This window comes from Neodiprion pinetum, chromosome 4 (assembly GCF_021155775.2).
Source record: "Neodiprion pinetum isolate iyNeoPine1 chromosome 4, iyNeoPine1.2, whole genome shotgun sequence".
In the NCBI taxonomy this organism is placed as follows: domain Eukaryota; kingdom Metazoa; phylum Arthropoda; class Insecta; order Hymenoptera; family Diprionidae; genus Neodiprion; species Neodiprion pinetum.
The window spans coordinates 3,852,852-3,874,188 of NC_060235.2; the positions used below are offsets into that span (position 1 = coordinate 3,852,852).

Consider the following 21,337-nt stretch of genomic DNA (forward strand, 5'->3'; position numbering starts at 1 on the left):
CGTGGTGTCAGCGAGTCAACTTACTCGCTGGCTTGGGGAAAAGTCATCCCGGTAAAGGACGGGGAGAGGGTTTCCGTGTACATCTCGCAGCCCGTGCCTTGCAGGTAATCGTTCTGCCACGCTTGAGTATCCGGCGACTGAAACACCAACCAACCAGCTCGACGTCAACACCTCCATTTTCAAAAATCCCGCCACGAGAGGCTTGTCATTTCTTTTTTTTTTTTTTTTTTTTTTTTTTTCACCGTCACACATTTTCCTCACCTCTACTTATCCATTCAAAAATTATCCAGCCACACACCAAGAGAAGAATAAAAACAAAAAAATATATCAAAATCGAGAGAAAAAAAAAAAAAAAAATCCTCCATCGTATTGTATTATTATTATTATTATCTCGTACGTATATAAATATACACACCTATCGTGAAATTTTATACGTACAATTAATAATGGTTTCGACTCGTTGTTCGTTTTTTTCTTTCGCTTTCTTTCTTTTTTACCCTCTATTCTTTTTACCCGCCGTCGATTAAATATCCAGCACGAATTGTCTGCATCGAAAGGTAATTATTAATACAATTGTACATTACTATATGGTTAAGGTAATCCTGTATTCATTTATACATCGCCTGCATAGTATCGCTGTATATACCCTGTGGTTGTAAATTTATGTAAATATATACATGTGGTTTTCACCTAACGAACGGTTCGCAATTTTTGTTGAAGAAAGAAAAACAAAAAAAAGAGAGAGAGAAATGAAGATAAAAAAAAATAAATAAATAAAAAAAAAACCGACAACTGCGTAAATGATAACTATATTAAAGATGGTACTGATGCGCTGATTTGAATTTTGTGATCTCTCATATAATACCATATATATATGTGTGTGTGTATGTGTGTGTATAAATACACTGTAAAATAAAAGAGCGAAGGTGGTGGTGGTGAGAGAAAAGAACATTTTTTTATTTTTAAATCAACGTAAAGTTAACAAATAAATCACGGTTTTGATGAAACAACACCGCAACTCGAATTCGAGGATTTTACACGACAATCAAAATTTTTAACGCTCAATATTACACTTTCAACGGGAACAAAAGGGAGTAACATGATCGTTAGTCGACTTTTCTTTCGACTATAGAATTAACTGGCGAAATTAACGAGCAAGGAATGTCAATTCGTTACCGTGATTTATTTGTTAGCTTGTTTTTTTTTTTTCATCTTTTTTTTTCTCGCTCTGACAACGATCGATTTGTACTGATTAAAGCAAATAACAGGTGATTTTCACATCGATTACGGTGTAGCACATATACACAGTACATATTGTTTCCATTTTTTTTTTTTTTTTCCTGTCATTCCTGGCCGTTTTTTTGTTTTCAAAAACACGTCTAGAAACATTCATAAACACGTATGTATATACATATATATATATATATATATATATGTATATAGAACTTAGTACGAATATACATCGTATACATACATATATATATATATATATGTATATATAAGCATACGTGCATATGTATATATATATATACACAGCAGAGTGGAGGCGTAGTGAGAGACATAGGCGAGGCGAAGCTTCATCCCTTTGTTACACGTGTTATCATCAATAGTCGTTTTATTTCGTTTTTTTTTTTTTTTTTTCATTCCTGATACGAGAGACCGGTCACGTGAAATCCGCTAACGTATCTGTTTTTGTTTTTTTTTTTTTCATTTTTTTACTTTTATTTTACCAACCACAAAGTCAAGAGAATGGGGAAAAAAAAACATCACGGCCTTTGTTCGTTTATTGAAAAATTGATCGGATATTTGGTAGCACAAAGTGACAAAAATTTCATTTTTCACAGTTACCCGAAAGTTCTGGTAAATTCGATATCGTTGTAATATAACGGTTTGATTATTGTCGGAATTGAAGAAGAAAAAATTTGTACACAATTAGTGGTTACGATTTATCGAAAAATCATATGTACGTATAATTGTCGATAATACATTTTTTGGCTATCGCAAATATTGATGTACATATTTTTTTTTTCAGTTAAATTGAACCTCATTGTTTTGCACCGCGTATAAAATTGTCGGAATAGTTACAAAAAGATGCGGTGAGAGTGATTTTAATAAAAAAAATAAAGAAGAAAAAACGTCAAGACGTAAAACAAATTTTCCGGTTACGCGGCAACAGAATTAATTTTAATGTAAAACAATATATGAATAAATAAAATAAAAACCGTTATATAGGACTATTTCGTAGGTATGAGTAACCACTGAAAATAGAAATTTCTGTCGGTATATTTACACAGTTATAGTACAGATTCGAAAAAATTCGGTCGTTAGAAAGGAAGCAAGCAAGCAATTCTCTCTTGCATCAGAGTTTAAGCCGTTAGGGGGGGGGGATTCAAGTTCCGAATTTGAAAAGTTCTGAATTATTTTCTGGCGAAACTTGAAGTGAAGAAACAACAAGGTTTCGAATGTTCGGAAAGCCGATCGCTCAAAGTTCCGAAATGCAAGATTCCGAAAATTCAATTTCCGAAAAATAAATTTTCGACGAAGTAAAATTTGGAAAATTGAAATATACTCGCGCGGCGTAGTAAAGAATCAGAAGGATCAGGATTTCGAAGGCACAAATATCGAAAATCCTAAGCAGAGAAAGATCAAAGTGATGAAATCTCACCAAGCCAGTAATTCATAGAACTGAATATCTTGGATCATTCGGAATTTCGATGTTTCAGATTTTCAAATTTTCTCATTTTCGCACTTTTGAAACTTTGAGCGTCGATTTTTGGACCACCGGAAACTTTGACGCAGGTATGGTAAAAGTTTGTTTTCTTCACTTCAAGTTTCGATAGCAAAAAATTCGAAATTCGGAGCTCTCGGAGCTTTTCAAATTCGGAATTTCATTCCCGGCCCAGCCGTTAGTTTCGTTCCGTCTTTATTCACACGTTTTTTTCCCCCTCCTGATTTTTCGTCAGTGATCGTTAGTTCGGCTCGTTTGACGTGTTTCGTGGTCGTTGAGACTGACTCTGACTTACTCAGTGGCCTTGGCAAATGGCATTCCAATGAAGGTTGGGCTCAGTGTCTCGGTGTACATCTCCATTCCCGTTCCACGAAGGTAGTCATTCTGCCATGCCTGCATATCAGGCGACTGGTTCCAATCAACCAACCATTTCTAAATTACATGTGTACATTTTCATGTACATAATAAACAGGTTTACAGTGATGTATACCGGTTCTAACATTTTTCAACAGTTGAAAACAAATTTCAATGATTTTAATTTTACGAAGAAAAGTAAATATTTATAACAACCAAACCACTGTGAAATTCTTGTCAAGTTTTACTTTTTTTTTTCTTCTATTTGTGTACGATGAATATGCATGTGATTGTACGATGATCCGTGACTACGACGATGTGACGATATGATATTTTCATCGTGTTCCGTCATTCTGTGTCCTTTTTTTTTTTTTACGTCACGTATATGACACGATCAATTGGAATGATTGATGAGAAATGCGTGAGAGGAAATGATTGGTTCGAGAAACATTGATTAAAGGAACGCGTTTCTTCTTTTTCGCGAAGGCATATCCATACATACATATATATATATGTATATATATATATACGAAGGTGATCCATATTTAAGGTGTTGACAAATATCTCTTTCGAACCGCTCGACAAATCGACTTCGGATAATTCAAAAACAATATCCTAATTTTTTCAGATTTTTATCTCAGCTCTAACCCCTTACCGTAAGAGGGCGGATCTCGTTTTCAATATATATTTTATTGCAAGGGTGACAATTTTTTTTCACATTCTGTAACTGCAAGATTTTAGCGGGGATTAGTGCTACTATGTGGGAAAAAATTTGCATCGTACCATGTAGCCGGGACGAATTGCAGACCCTAAATAAAGAAAAAGTCAGATTTAGAGGATGTGCAATTCGTCTAGATTGCCTGGTACGATGATCTGAATTTTTTCACAAATAGTATAACTAATGCCCGATAAAATGTTGCAGTTACAGATTTTTTTTTTGAAAATCATTACTCTTGCAATAAAATATATATACTGAGAATATGGCCGAGGTACAGGTGTTTTTTTTTTTTTTTTTTTTTTTTAAAGAGGGGAAAAAACCATCTCACATGAAAGGGTTAGAGTTGATATGAGAATTTGCAAAAAAACAGGGAATTGTTTTTGAATTATTTGGAGTCGATTCGAGAAGCGGACCGGAAAAAATTCGTCGTCACCCTAAATAAGGATCACCCTAATATAACATATACCATATATGACTTGTTCCATCACTGTAAACAGTTTGCGATCATCTCACATCGAGAGAAAAAACAAAAGAAAAAAAACAATCATTTCATGAAGAACATATAAAAACAAATATGAACTAAGAAAACACAGTCTTAATATAATAATGATTAAAACACCGCGAGTTGTGGAGTAAGAAACAAAAATTCGATAAACGCCGGAAATATGAAACAAGAAAATTGGTACGGGGAAAAAAAAAGAAGCGAATGAAAAATGAATTTTTAAAACCCCGAAAAATCTAATTGTTATACAACGTTATGCATAATGTATACAACCGTATTATAATGATGTATAATATGAACAACGATCAGTCGCGCTGTTTGCGAGATAGAAAAAAGAGAAGGAACAGGAATACTGACCGTCTTAAAGGAGCGCATGGCGAAGAGGTTGGCCATCATAGTGCTGAAACCTGGTGCTAGGCAGGATTGAGCAATGAAACCCAACTTCAGTTCGGCCAGGCAGATAACGTCGTCACCCTGCTTCCAATCCCATGATGGAATGTTGAGTAAATAGGCCTACAACAATTTCCACCATAGCATTCATTTCAGAGATGAGCAACAGGCACGTGACGAGAAAGAGAGAGAGAGAGAGGGGGGAGAGAGAGAGAGAGAGAAGAGAGAGAGAGAGAGAGAGAGAGAGAGAGAGAGAGAGAGAGAGAGAGAGAGAGAGAGAGAGAGAGAGAGAGAGAGAGAGAGAGAGAGAGAGAGAGACAGAGACAGAGAGACAGAGAGTGAGAGAGAGAGAGAGAGAGAAGGGGGACGTTACCAAAAATTAGGTTTTTTTTTTTTTTTTAAACCAATCAATAACGAAGAGAATGGGAAAAATTTAGGCGGTCGAATCCCTTGTTCTTTTTTTTTTCTTTCGAAGGAAATAAGAAAATGAAAAGATGAAAGAAAAAAATCGTCAAAATTGATCGATTATATGCGGCAAAGAATATCCTGCAGATCGATGAATTTCGACGTCCAGTTTTATGTATGGAGTATAATAGGATGGTCCTTATTTGGGGATTGAAAAAATTTTCATCGGGATGCCACCCAGATATATTCGAAATTATTAAAAAAAAAATTTTTGTTAAGTTTTCATCCTTTAAGCTCGAAAATTTTTTTTATCTAAAATAATGTTATACGTCGTTTTTATAACAAGTTGTTTCGTTTTCTATGATTTTGGCATAAGTCAAGGGACTGATTTAAAACTTGGCAGCATTGTTGCTTATAATGATAGGAAGAAACCCTGAAAATTTCAAAATTTGATGTCAATTTTATAATATATTCCTTTTTTTTTGTATAAGCTTAATAGCATCACTCTTATTAGGCTTATATTTAAGGGAACAATGATTATAAAATTTTTACATTTTCAGGGTTTTTTACTATCATTATAAGCAAAAACTCCGCCAAGTTTAAAATCGGTACCTTGATTTATACCAAAGTCATATAAAACGAAATAACTGGTTATAAAAACGTCACGTATTTTATATTTCAAATATTTGGTGCTCAAAGACTTCAACCTTTACACAGATTTTTTCTTAATGACTACGAACAGATCCGGAGGGCGTCCCAATGAAAATTTTTCCGACCCCCCAATTAAGGACCAACCTGATATGGACATCGATACAGACCATAAGCCTCATTGCAACGCGGTATAAAAAGCGTTCCTAATTCGTTCACTTTTATCCGGTTCGATAAACAATATACATACGCGTACACATATACATGTGACAAACGTATCATGTGTATGTGTATGCACAGGTATATGTATATTATGTTAAAAATAATCATGGATTGGTCGATGTATGAACTATGAGGTGTGGATTTCCAACCGAGGTGAGGTCAGGGTGTAATGGATATGAATGAAGTGGAGTTCCTCTCACCTTGTTGTGGTATTGCATTAGCTGAATAATGACGCGTATGTCGTCGGAATAATTCTTGATAGAGATGACGCGCATTATGTTTGCCGCGTCTTCGGCGTCCGGATCCTGGCAGTACTTGTTAGCAAGTACCAGACAAGCGTCCGCCTCGTGAACCTAAAAAACGTCCACCCATCGCTCGGTTACATTTCAATCCACTCAAGTTTTCAACATTCTATTCGAATCAACGATTTATATCTATATCGTATCGAAGATTGATCCTACGATATATTAGACGTTCCCGCCTCGTCGGTGATATTAAATATATCTCAAACTCTGCCGATAACTTATCGACATTAGCGGAGGTTAGGATTAATAAGGATTTGTGCTCTGCGATACATCGAATAATCGAGTTTTTCGATGAATTGATCAATCAAACTCACCCTCATCATAATTCTGCAGGTCATACGGTACATGAATCCAAATCTTCGATTAACCGATTCGTCGAAAAAATTATTAATCGCACAGTAGTAGTAAGAATAGAGTACGAAAGGCGGCTTTTAAAATGTCCGACCTTTCCCTCTCTACTGGCGCATGCGCGGTCGAAGAGCTAACCTATAAACCGTCGAGTCTCGTCCAATCATCTGCGCTGGTTGCGAGGATTGTAGCACTGCGCATGCGTCATTAGAGAGAGAAGGGTGGTGGTCTTGCGCTGAATTTTTTTTCCAACCTCTATCGGTACAACGAGTAATATGTGCAATGAAAAATTTGCTAGCAATAAGCTTCGATGAACATTGATCCTTGAAATTAGCAAGAATATTTTAATATCACCGGAAGACGTACGATACGTAACATAACTGTATCGATTTTGCATCTAAAGTACAAAATACGTAATATAAATTTTATTATTTCACCATTTGTATGCATAGTCTCTTCTTTTAATCATAAATAACTCTCGCGGTACGTGCAAAGAATTTTTCATTCGTTATAGAATATTCCTACGTAATCTGTTTAAAACGAAAAACAACGAATAATTATTGCTGTGTATATTTAAGTGTACGATACGCATATAATAAGACTGTCAATGGATTTGGATTGTACTTTACACGCAAATCTTGTAAAGTTTTCTTGTTAAATTCGGTTGGAATAACAAATTCATCACCTGCACAGCGTTATTTATAATTAAGAGAAAAACGAATAGTTTAGATTGTAGGGTTAATTATTTGGCGGGGAGGGATGGGGGGGGGGGGGGGGGGTTAAGGGGGTTTAGGGTGGTGGAGAATAGAAGAGCACGAAGACAGATATAGCAGATAGAAGATTATTCAAGCGTATTTAAATATACGTCGTATTCCACATTATTATACGTAACGAATACACGTACGGCATACGGTACATAAACGGAATTTGTTCGATCTATTTATTTATTTATTTATTTATTTATTTATTTATTTATTTTTCTATATAATTAATAATAAAAATACCGCGATGGCTAATCTTCACGCAATTCTACGTCCAATAGGAAGTTCTTTTTATCTGGGTACTGTCCAACAAATATAGGTATAACATATTTATATATAATATCAGCTCATGCTCCAGGCAGCATATGCAAAAGTATACCTAAACTGCAAGATTATTACACGTATATGTATATAAATAACATATTATACGTATAATAATGCGACTCGAACATCTGTAGGTTATGCTTGAAAGGTGCAGGGCATCTGGGTTCGAAGATATATGTATAATATGTATATTGTGCGCTTTGATTTATTACATTTATCAAGTCGCGAAAAAATATTTTGGAATAACAAACGGTACTTTGTTGTGTATCGGTTGCAGAATAAAAAAAAAGAAAACAAAACAAATTTTTTTAAAAATTCTTCTTCCTGTTCTTTTTTTATTTTTTGTTTTTTTTTTTTTCATTTATTTTTTCTCCTTCGTACTTCTAGTTTTTATATTCAAGATACACGCCTCTCCGATACCCAGATCAGAATTATAATTTTCGAACAAAGTTAACATTTCAAGCTGTATATCGCGTTACATATCAAATTTTGATACGAGAACGAGAAAACATTCATTGGTGAACGTATATAATGTGTATGGCTTGTGTAAAATGTATACATTGTATGCATATACTATACACGGTGTATAAATAAGACTCATATGACGAAAGACGTGAAATACATGAGGAAATTATTTTAACAGGTGAGTATATAATGTAATATCATGTATTGTAATGCGAATGTTTCCTAGCGCTATAAACTGTGACAAGAAGAAGAAGAAAAAGAAGAAAAAGAAGAAGAAGAAGAAGAAGAAGAAAAAGAGGAAGAATGGAAACGAAAATGCAACGAAATAATGAAAATAGTAATTTGTTTTATCTATATACGTAGCAATGATATGTAATAACATGATATTTAGTAAGTGCATATATATATATATATATATATATACATACATGTGCGTTCGTGTGTATATATATATGTATATATATATATATATACGTATACTACGTTGCATGCTGTTAATTATACTTATTACACCTACAACTACAAACTGTTATGCATTGGAAAATTTATATGTATATAGAAACAGAATAATAACAATAAAAATGAAAACAGTAATCGTAATAATCGAGGTTGAGAAGTATGATATCATCCTATATATATATATATATAATTTTTTTTTTTTTTTTTTCACATGCAGGGGAATCCTCTATAGTAGACTGTTATGAAATACTCTACTTTTGCTAGATGTTTATATAACAGTAATAATCGATTGAAAAGAAAGAAGATAAAAGAAGAAGTATAAATAAAATGGAATTATATTGAAAATAATTTCGAAAGAAGAGAATAATAATAATAATAAGAAGAAGAAGAAGAAGAAGAAGAAGAAGAATAAAAGAGAAACGGTCGTTTCTTCAACAGCAGTACATGACTAGCTTCGAAAAACATGGGCACTTACCCACCTGGGTCATCAGCAGGCATGGGTCTATCCACAGGTAACCTAGCTTTTTCACAAGGTATCACATATCGTGTGATGTGTGTACGGGTGGGTACATAGTTTTATATATATATACATATCATAGGTGGGGACGTGGGGGATTCCGATCGTGTAATGTTGGGTATGCATGCGTGCTCGCGTCTTTATAATCGATGGAAAATTGTAAATTCTTCTTTGAAAAGAAATTCTTTGAGGGGTTGTGTTATATAGTCAAGATTTATCGTGAGTCGATTTTCGTTTTTTTTTTTTTTTTTTTTTTTTTTTTTTTTATGTAATTTTCGTAACGTACGTACATTCGAGTATACGCACAGAGAATTTCACGTCGATCCGACGAATATTCTCGAAGTTACGCGGACATTTCCATGAAACGCACGCCCCGGAGCGTTTGAAAGTACTTTTGAAACTTTGAACGCGTTTTTCTCAAAACTGTGTTTTCAAAGTCGGTGAGCAAGATTTCTCGGAAACTGTTCAACCGATCGGTATCAAAATTTTCACACGAGCTTTACGAATACATTTTTCAGTCCTTGATCGAAAGTTTTTTCTCGCCGGTAAGTATTTTCCATTTTGTAAACAAGTTGAGGCAAAAATTTTTATGGAGAATCGAATTATTTTTTTTTTTCTTCTTTGCGGAGCCACCGTCTTGTTAAAAATTAATATCCTGCTTATTACTTCGATTGAAGACCAGATAATACCTCTTGATTGACTAAATCCTTTTTGTTTTTTTCATTTCGGATGATCCAGACCAGAGAGATCTTGCATTTTTTTTTAGAGGTGCTCCCGGAGATCGGTTATACCAGCTTTAGAAATTATTATTTTTACAAGTAAAAAGTATCAGTGCTAAGTTCAATGTATGTAAATTTTCATATTAATAAATTGAAATGTCTCTTCGTAAAAAATCCTTGACAAATCGCTTTTTTTCGACCTCCTGACTAGGTATAACCCCTTAACTCGATAAATAGATTTGTAAGATCTAAAACTCTGATCCGTAACAGACTCGACAGTTTTGTTCGTTCTCCAATTTGCTTTATTATTTCAAATCCTACTTTACGCCTGGATAAAATATTTATCAGTATACACGTTTGTAAACCGTTGAGATATTTATGTTTATCGTATAACGAAACAATTGTTATATTGAAAAATCGACGTATCGTGTAGGTGTGAAAAATATATGCATAACAACGTGTATTATGGGATTTGGAAGGAGATAATATAATCGTAATGCCGTCATTTTGAGAAATATTGAACAGACGAGACAACAAACTGTCTGCAATAAACGAAAATAAAAAACAGAGGGGAAAAAAGCTGCTGAAGTAATGGTCGTCTGAAATCTTGTTTTCTCAAAAATCTTCACACATTTCCTTGCAATGAAATATCTTCAAAACTAATCCCGGTATTTCACCGATTCATTCGATATTCGTAATAGTCCCCAGAAATTTTCAAAAGCTTTATTTAAAATTTGTTTACCAAACATCTCTATGCGATCTCCGAATGTATTGCAAAATGCATTAAATGCTTGTCGTACGTCGAATCTCCCTTTATGCGATTAACCCCTCGGAAAAAAAGAAGATGAAGAAGAAAAAGAAGAAGAAGAAGAAAAGAAAGGGAAAAAAAAAGTATCGCAAAAGAAAAGCTGAAGACAGAGAACGAAAGGTAGTAAAAGAAGGAAAAAAAAAAACACAAGTGCTAAAAGTAGCGGGGAAATTTTAGAAGGGAACACACAGGCAACAACCATTTCCTGGCACATCAGCATCATTATTGCTGCGGTATCGTTTCTGGATTTTATATGGGGGTGTATATATATATATATATATATGTAATATATATATATACATATATATTATAAGGTATAATATAATATAAGTATATGTACATTTACAATCACGACCAGTAGTAATCATGACAGTGCGTAGCAAATCGCTCTTTGTATAATCATACACAATTATCGTATAAAATAATCGCACGCCGACATTTAAATACGCGGCGAGGTGAGCGATGATTTGAAGTAATAATAAAAAAAAATAAAAAAAAAAAAAAAGGCAAAAGAAGGAAAAACGTATCAACGGCACGAGATGACGACAAAAAAAAAAAAAAAAATATAAAAAATTTCTTCTCCCGATTCTGAAACGGACGTTTACTACTGACAACTTTTGATGATACGAATTGTGGGATCCCAGTGACAGATTGAGATGAAAGAGAAAAAAAAAAAAAAAAACAAAAATACAACCGACAAGAACGGAAAGAAGGGGGAAGAGAAAAATCTGGCAAAAGCACGTCGTGAGAACTACTGCGAAGCGATTTTTTTTTTTTTTTGTTTTTTTTTTCGTTCTCGTTTGCCATTTCACTTTTGCGAGGGTGTGAGGCAGGGTGGCCGGGGCGGGGGTGAGGGTGAGGGGGGGGGGGGGGGGGGGGCGTGAAAAGTCAGAGGCTGTAAAAAACATTATTGACCGCAGTCGTTGATATATCATATTCATATGTATAATATAATGTATAGGTATAGGTATAGGTATAGGTATATATATATATATCGAAAATGTTAGTGTGGGTTTGTTTCTTTCGTTATTTCCGTTTTTTTTTTTTTTTTTTCTCGCTTTTTTACAGTGTGAACTGGGTGTTGGCTCACCTTGACCCGTTGAAGGTCAATGGGGTTCATGATGGTCCCCTGAAAGAACTCGACGGTGGTGAAGTGTCGTTTGAACAGTCCCTCCAGCTCTAGGTCCGGCGGTTTCCTGCTCGGCCAAGCCCGACAAACCATACGTTTTATATGATAACATTCACCTCTAATAATTCGCACGCCTTTACAAAATATGTATATATAAAATGTGTATATATATATAATGTATTATATGCATGTATATTGTATATATGTACCTATAATGCAGTATTATTATATGTATGCGTGATGATCGTATAATAATAATAATAATAATAATAATAATAATAATAATAATAATAATAATCATAATAATAATAATCACGACGGTGATGACATAGATATATGTATACATATATATATATTTTTGTCTGAATTTATATTATACGTCTGTAAAAGCATATATAATAATCTGTACGTAGAATTGAAATTTAACGATGATTAGGAGTAATTTTGTATGTATAATAATAATCGTAATAAAAATTTGATAATACGAATGTGTATATATATATATATATATATATATACATGTATATACGCAATATATGTATATGAGTAATTCTCTCTAATTGTATGTCTCAGCTACTGCACGCTTATCCTGCCCCATAGCTCAATACAGCATGCCATGCAGATATTTGCAGGCGGTTGTTTATCTACGTCGCGCGGCCGCCTCTTGAAACAATCAATGCGATTCGTCTTTCACTTCGATGACGCGTATTATTTTATTTGTCAGAAATGAGAATTTTTTGTATCTACAATCGTAGGTCCTTGGGAAAATTATCAACAGTTATCAGCAGGCCGACCAACCTTTTGCTAATGAGTAATACCTGTAATCGAACTGCATTGGTTGGCCAGATTATATCGTCTGTGAGCCAGGTGAGCCAACTTACTCGGAAAATAAGAGAAACTCGATGCTTTAGTGTATGAACCTTATTCGAGACAATCTGTTTCAAAATATCACCACCCGAACCGAGCTACCGGTGACAAAGTAACCAAAGGTTAGTAAAACTTTTGTCTTTTCCCCGACGTGTGTTGGTAGCGCAATTTTTTCTCAGCGCACTCTCGGGATGGTAAAGAGTAGACAAATTTTCCATGGTTTGTTATTGTCGTTACGATCAATGCTGTCACTCTTACCGGTAAATTTCCTTTTCCACATTTCTTTTTTTTTTTTTTTGTTGTGGTAACGAAACGTCACGAGTTCTCGATAAGAATGTGAAAGGGGGAAACTTGTGTCAGTCAGCAGTGTAAAACTGTCGCCGCGCCTCGATTAGCGATTTGAAATAACGGTCGTTACCTCGTTACCGATTACCGGTAAAACAGTCAGCGTTCAGTCAATGCCGAAAAATTTCTGTAATCTTTCCCGAATCACCAAAAAACAAAAAAAAAAAAAAAACTATTCGAGACTTGCTCGATCCGTACATAAAGAAATTCGCATCCCTTATCACTCAGCGTAACCTCTGTAAAAGCAGCGTTCGAAATTGGAAGCTTGTGCAGTTGGCCAGCCTGCATTGAAAGACAAGAATGCTCGCGCATGCGCGACAGGAAAATCACTATCAATCTGTTAACGATGAATTTCCACCCTTTCCACTCGGTAAGTGATCACAAGACGTATCACAGTCGTGTGCCAAGAGACGATTCCGCGGATCATTTCAATCAACTCTAAAATATTGAGCATATATAATAGTAGTAACAACAATAATAATAATAATAATAATAATTATTGTATAACAATTTCTAAAATAATAATAACTATAGTAACTGTATGTGAAAATTTATGAAAATGATAATAATAATAATAATAACGTTAACGATAAAATCAACGATAGTAATGATAATACAGGTTAATAACGAGTAACGGTAACGATGAACACAATAATATATAAGGTGTATTAAATGAGTATAACGAAACGAGAAGAGCGTATATTATGTATAATATCAACAGTCGTCGGACCCAGATGAATACTGTGAGAAGTGTTCCTAAAAAAGGAAGTGGACGACATGGGGGTTGGTCGTGGGAATGGGGTTTTTTTTGAGGGTGGGGGGTGGGGGAAGGAGGTTAGGCAAGGTTATGGGGGGTACCTTGACGCGTTCCAGGTCCACCGCGTTCATCATGGTTCCCTGAAAAAACTCCACGGTCGTGTAATGCCTCTTGAGGAGACCCTCGAGTTCCAAATCCGGTTCTTTCCTGCAAGCACATATCGCCACTCCTTACATCTCGGGCAACCCCCTATACCATACCCGCGTTAACCCCTTTGCGATACCTCAACTTTTTCACACGCACACACACACACACACACACACACACCTGTACATCTTCCTTACTTTCGTCGTTACACCGTCAACCTTATTTTCATTATTTATTTTCATCTCTTTCTCTCTACTCGTTTATACGTGTTTAAATTTTTATCGGACTGCACGCCTCGCATACTTACCAATTTACACGTACATATATCCCCCCCCTCTTCCCCTCTATTCTGTTTCCCACCCGTTACGAACCCCGAGAGACTTTGAATCGATCACTCGATAACGGATGTAATCTGCCATTTTATCCTTTTTTTTTTTTTTTCTTTTTTTTTTCTCTCATTGAAATCTTGCGTTACTCTTCGAATGACGACGATAACAATAATCGTAACAATAATAGAATAACAATGATAACGATAACAATAACAACAACAACAACAACAACAACAATAATATTAATAATTCACTGTTATCAGGTATATATAATATAGTATAATATTATACGTACGAGGTACCTAATTACATAATAAACTGTATTACAACAGTATATTAGTAATGAATCACTGCATTTATATATATATTATATATGTATATATGTGTGTGTGTATGTAATGTACAAGGATAAGAATTCTCTTGGGCAGGTAAAAGCGTCAATTAATTCTACGACGATGTGCGATAATGGTGTAAAAATGGGATTGTTCAAGGGTGAAAAAAAAAAAAAAAAAAAAAAAATCGAAGTAAATTTCTTCGTCCTCGACAGACCGATTAGAATAATAATATTGTACACCGTATCATCGTCATAATCAACCATACGTTTGTAACTCTGGTATGAATATATGCGATACGTACCTGTGTGGGTTTAATATTGTTCATACGCAGTCACCTGAATGTAAGAGACGTTTATTGCGCGTGAAATTCCAATGATAAATGAATAATGGAGAGAAAACGACGAACAAAAATGGAAATAAAAAATACAAAAAAAATAACGAGAGGGTGGGGGGGGGGGGGGGGGGAATAATATCTATGATGTTCAACACGTGGACATATTTTTCGTGCGCAGAATTTTGATCGAACTTTCAATTAAAACTGTACGTGATGTGATTCTGTCGAGAGATCGACGAGCGATATTATTATACTCGTTTACGTGAAACAAGTGTTACTATATTGTACCTGTAGGTATGTCCAATTATCGACAACAGCAAGAATGTGTAAATAATGATAAATAACAGTATCGATGAGTAATGATAAACTTATATCAATGACGATGATAATGATAACGACGATGAAAATGAAGATGAAAGGAGACTCCCTAAATACTGTCATACCTGTGCAAAAAGACAACCTCAACGTCGACGTCCTCGCGATCCTCGTGAAGAAAGTCCTTGAGGAAGTGGGACACTGACTCGTACGTGATGTGACCGCAAACAACAATGTGTCTGCCAACACAGACACACACAAATGTTAGATCGACCGTAATACCAATTCTTTACACATTATTTAAATTTAATAATCCAGTCGTTTCCATCTAATGACTTATCGTTAATTATCAATACAGAAACAACTGGCCGCAGGTGCTAATTCACCTTAAATATCATACAAATATAAATATAAATATAAATATAATATTATCGTGTAATTTATAAATACGTTATATTTAATCGCAAGGCTCTGTTATTGCACAGTGTTATTTTATACATCGACTCCTAGCTATCGAGCCGTAATAATATATTGTGTGTGTGTATATATATATATATATATGTATAATTAATTGTTCTCGTTTTTACACGTTATACACATCGATACTTATAGTATCACATCAAACGCCGTTTCTGCGTTTAAACAAACGGTAATTTGAATGGATTGAAAATGGAAACGTGAAAATTTAAAGTAGAAAAAGAAAAATTAATTATTAACAAACGTTATACGATAAACGGTATTTTCACTTCAAACTAAATATATATATATATATATATATATATATATATACATATGTGTGTGTGTAAGTAACATACTTATTTTACCATTACGTGTTTTTTAACCATTTTAGTCTGCTGCCACAATAAATTTGTTGTATTACATATACATTCGTTATAGGTTTTATACAGTTCGCACAACTGAAAGAATCGTTTCTTTTCTTCGTTTTTTTTTTTTTTTTTTTTATCTTCATCGTTTTCATACACGTTCAATATATGATATCGAATACCTACTCTGAACATTTTTTTTTTTTTTTTTTTTCCAACAATTCATTTTTGCCAATTTCAATTGTTCACAAGTTAGGCAACAACGATCACGTATTTGTACAATTCTCACCGCGGTGGCGAATGAATTGAGAAATTCTTTGCATGTATTCGTATTTAAATAAATACATAAATAAACAATTATATTACAATTACCATACTTTCACGAGTGCGGACTTATATTGCATTCATAAAATTTAACGATTTATAATATCTGTATAACATTAGCAGCAACAACGAGAACAACAAGTCAAATAATAACGATGATCGTAAATAACAACTACAACAATAATAATAATGATAATGATAATGACAATAATAATATTAACAACAATCATACGTGTGAATATATTTGCAATTAAACGAGCAGCAATCAAAGTCTATCTAAATATACGTTTGCGATGGTATGTATACGTACACATATATACACATGCAATACATATATATACATATACATGTACATACCTGTATTACAGAATGCTAAACGAATATTATATTTTTCAACTACCAGCAATGTCGCACATGATGTATATTGTTTATCATACTCTATAGTAATGTTGACTGGTTTGTAAAATAAACGAACAAAAACAACGAACAACGGTTAAACAAAAAAAAAAAAAACACACACGCACACGCGCACACGCGTATGTTCGGCACGTATTATACACACCGAGAAAAAGTTTTTCAAACCTTGAGATTCGGGTGAAAAATCCAGCAGACGTAACGAGAAATCGAGCAAAAAAATTTCACGAATTATATATTCCTTTCTACAAACAAAGGCTTAATTGCTACAACGATTTGAAAGATTCTGTCGCGACTCGGAAATCATATTTACACAATTGTGAAATTATTTTGACGATTCGTCAATTATTGTAACTAGTAAAATTTATCGTTTCAATGTAATCAATTTATGCTACGTAATATTTATCAAATGGGTATCAAAATGGGTCTGCAAATTACATTTTTCAGTTGAAAGAACAAAAAAAAAAAAAAACAATCTTTTCTCCGAATATGTATACGCACGTCAAACATACATGAACATAAAATTAACGATAAAATTGAACGAAAAACAAAGAGAAACGATGATAATTCAGTTGCGTGAAAGAAACAAGGTAAAGACGAAAGAAAAACAGGGGAAAGAAAAAAAAGGTGTAAAAATAATGATAACGATATCTGAGTGTTATACGTAACAAGGATGTAAAATTTGCCATGTACAAGTAATTCCATGCGAAAATTAAACTATACACATAACGAAATTATATTATGTTAGGCATCCGTTGTAATAATACGAATTGCAAAGTCATTTCGGCGTTAATTGTAGAATCTCCCGGCGGCTATGACAGATAATTGTTGTCATATTATTAAATTGCAAACGATGTATATACAACACCTGTTATCACTGTAACATAATATAAAGTAAATATATTGCGAACAGCATTAATACGCGCCAAAATTCGTATATATATCTTCTATATTTTCTGCAATTGAACGCCTAATGATTATACATATAATTTTTTCCAAAAACTGGGCAGGTATTTTCGAATCCGTCCTGACCTTCCAAATTCGTATATTGAGTTCGTAATCCGTCGATACGGTGTGCAAATAGTAATAAATAATAAATAATAACAATGATAACGATAACTTGATTTAATAATAAATTCAAGTTATAACGCATCGATTGGATAATCGTGAATAAGTTATTTTCGCGTTTGTTTGTGCGCACGTGTGTGTGTGTGTGCGTGTGGATGTGTGTGTATAAATTCGTTAAAATATGTGGCAGTTTGAAAATGATCGTTATTGAGAATTACATATTATTATTATAAACTAGTTTATTATTTCAGTCTCGTGTAAGTATACGTCAATGCGGAAGGAATTATGCGATGGATTGATTACTGCGGGAATTTACTTTGACTCGATCTATATTATAAACTTTGTCATTAACGTCAGCCGACGCTACGGTGTACCTGGTACGTATAAAATGTTGGTATAACCAAAGAAAAGTTCGCAAATTGACAATTACAAAGGACATTGTAGATGAATAATATGTCAAATTGTATGTATATTTTAATATTATCACGGTACAGCTGACGAGTGCGGTATTATTTTGTTGTAGGTCATAGAAAAAAAAAAAAAATAAATTCACTATTTTACAATGTAAACAAATCTGCAAGCCCTCGATCTGAGAGAAAAGAAAATCATATAATCGATTCAACAAAATACATTTAGGGAGAATCATGACACTACTTTTAAATTACGTGTATTAGAAACTCGTGCAACGGATTATGAGTGAAGGTTTTCGGTCGTATTGCACCCAATTGATAATACATATACATACACTGTACAAATATATAGGTGCTATATATTTATAGACGATTCCCACGTCAATGAATCGATAACCCGTTACAATAAACCTAATGATGATAGATGAAAAAAGAAAAGATATTTATGTCTTAAATGATCAATGAGCGAACAACGAAGAAACGCCAATCATAATTTATACTGCGTATATTAAAATGGGACAGAATTACTATTATTGTAATAATAAATATGTCCTTGAAAATTTCAATCAATATTATTATGGTTAAAGAAAAAAACGATTTCCGTTATCCTTCAATCTCGATTGGCGAATTTCTATAAACCGAATTAATCGTGATCGCGAGTTTAACCGGACTTTGATGATTGTGTGGCGATAGTATTGTCGAGAAAAATAAAAAGAAATTGAACCCGTGGATACCAAACGTATTCCTGGAGTGTGTCTTAGGGGTGCAGATCAGGGATGTTTCAACAACGAGAACAACATATCGTATCATGCTGGTAACGTATTATAATATTGTTTAGGATAATAATTTTTTCTCGTTCTTTGCACCTTGTATAATACATGGCGTTACGGTGACATAAAGTAAATTAAACCGAACATGATTGATTCGAAACAACACTGTATACATTGTACGCATTGTGTCTCAATGTGTGTGAATTTGTATAACATATATTATTTACGCATAAGCGGTGTGCCTGTGTAAAAAAATAAAATAAAATAAAAAACAAAAAATAAAACTGGGGTTTATAATAATACGAATGCTTGGCAGCAACGTTTCATTGAGTGAGATCGACATTTGAGTATAACGTGTATATATATATTTGTATGTATATATATATATGTATATTAATCGTGTGCACAGGGTATATAAATATTATATACGTATAAATATTGTAGGTATAATAAAAATATAAGTACTGTGTACACATGTCGACACTAATTCAGAGAAGGCTGGTTCTTCGACGGAGTCGGTAACGTCGGTAACGCAGATTCAGCGCACAGCAGCTGACCGACAGTGGTACTGTAGGCCGAATCTGCGTTACCGACGTTACCGACTCCGTCGAAGAACCAGCCTTCTCTGAATTAGTGTCGACATGTGTACATGAGGAGTTAATACATCGACATACATTATACACGTATGCGTAGCGTATTAATTAATTAGTGGTCCTTATCTGCCGGAAGTTTTATTATAAATATAGTGGGTGGATTTTTCGTAAGCCAGACGCGGTGGACGAGGGGCGAATTTTTTTTTTACGGAAATCAAAACAAGCAATACGGTGATATGTAGCCAATGGTCAAGGTGAATTTCAGAGAGCTTTTTGTATTTGATGATTTTTTTTTATTTGTTTTCTTTTTACTATTTTGGGACTGCACCCTCGCCCGGTCGGACTCGAATATCAAGGTGGACAGATGGACGGACGGACAGAAATAGACACAAGCTATTTGGTAGTAAACTATATATATATATATATATGTGTGTATATGTATATGTATATATATATATATATATATTTTACAACATTGTACTTGTACAATACACACATAATATGTTATACACACACATGAAGGACGAAGAGGGGCTGGAGTTTTCAAATTGGGGTAGAATTGAAGATTGCAGGCCGGGACGGTTTACATAACATACGCATAACATGTTATCGAATAAAGTTTATAGGTGTGTATAATTCTGCAAGGTGCCACTTTAGCTAAATTATCCAGGATAACGTGTTATATACATATATATATATATAGGTGGATGATGACAGTAATGGGATGGTGCAGCGGGGGCCGTATCTTTCTTTCTTTCTTATTTTTTCCCCCTTTCTTTTATGGGCGCAACGTAACGCCGGAGAGTAAAGTAGAAAAGTAAAAGAATGCGAGAAAGAAAGGTGAAGAAAAAAGAGAAAAAAAAAAAAAACACCAAGCGTAGAATCGTCGTGTATGTACAATTTATTGTTAACTCCGAAGAAATTCGCGAGGATTTTGTCTTTCTTTTCTTTTTTTTTTCATTTTTTTCTTTTTTTTTTTCTTTTCTAATCGTTTCGTCTCTTTCATCAAGACTTGCGTTACAGGAAAGGAGCTAAAGGGGTGCTTTTTCTTATCCAAGACTCGATTTTTGCGATCCAGAGCGCCACGAGATATATAATACATAGTACGACGTGTGTTAAATAATTTCTATTCAAAGCTGGAACGTAAGAGGAATTATTATATTATTAGAAGTGCTAAGGATGGAAGATTGGGTCAAGGTATTCCTTTACACCTTCCTTTTTGTCTGTTTTCATTGCAGTTACAGCTTTTTCTATACCAAATTTTTTTCATAAGCGATGGTGTTTTTTTTTCCTTTTTTTTTTCTTCCAATTCTTTATCGTTTCTTTCGTTTTGTCTCGTATTTAACCGTGATATATGTATACGTATATATGGGAACTTCCACGTCATCTCGACCATTGATTTTCCCTCACGATTTCTGTTTCGCTTCAATATTCTTTCACACAATTCTCCGATCTCAAAAAAGCACCCTAATGTTTTTTTTACATTTTTTCCTCCAACCGTTATTTCATTTGATTTAATTTATTTATTTGTTTTTTTTCATATGATCATAAAAGTTACGGGACGGATGTCAAAATGATCTGAATGAAAAATATTAGTTCTAAGAGGTTTTTCTGAGATTGTTAAAAAGAGGTTCGATTTTTACGATGGTTCTGAATAGTCATAAAAAATTAGCGTTTGGAGGCAAAAGTCCGATAAAAATTCA

At 34.0% G+C, this 21,337-nt stretch overlaps 1 protein-coding gene across 4 annotated transcripts in view; it reads right to left on the reverse strand.

Moving 5' to 3' along the window:
* Window positions 1–21,337, reverse strand: part of slo (calcium-activated potassium channel slo) — a 113,305-nt gene that overhangs the window by 29,486 nt on the left and 62,482 nt on the right. For 2 of the 4 annotated variants that reach the window (XM_069135607.1, XM_069135606.1), the window contains exons 7-11: window positions 15,360–15,470; window positions 11,764–11,869; window positions 6,168–6,320; window positions 4,660–4,815; window positions 25–137 (exon numbers count right to left, since the gene is read on the reverse strand). In XM_069135607.1, coding sequence (XP_068991708.1) covers window positions 25–137; window positions 4,660–4,815; window positions 6,168–6,320; window positions 11,764–11,869; window positions 15,360–15,470 — 639 coding nt within the window. Of the gene's footprint in view, window positions 1–24; window positions 138–3,023; window positions 3,161–4,659; window positions 4,816–6,167; window positions 6,321–11,763; window positions 11,870–15,359; window positions 15,471–21,337 lie in introns of all 4 variants that reach the window. The other 2 variants (XM_069135605.1, XM_046621338.2) reach the window with 1 other exon arrangement.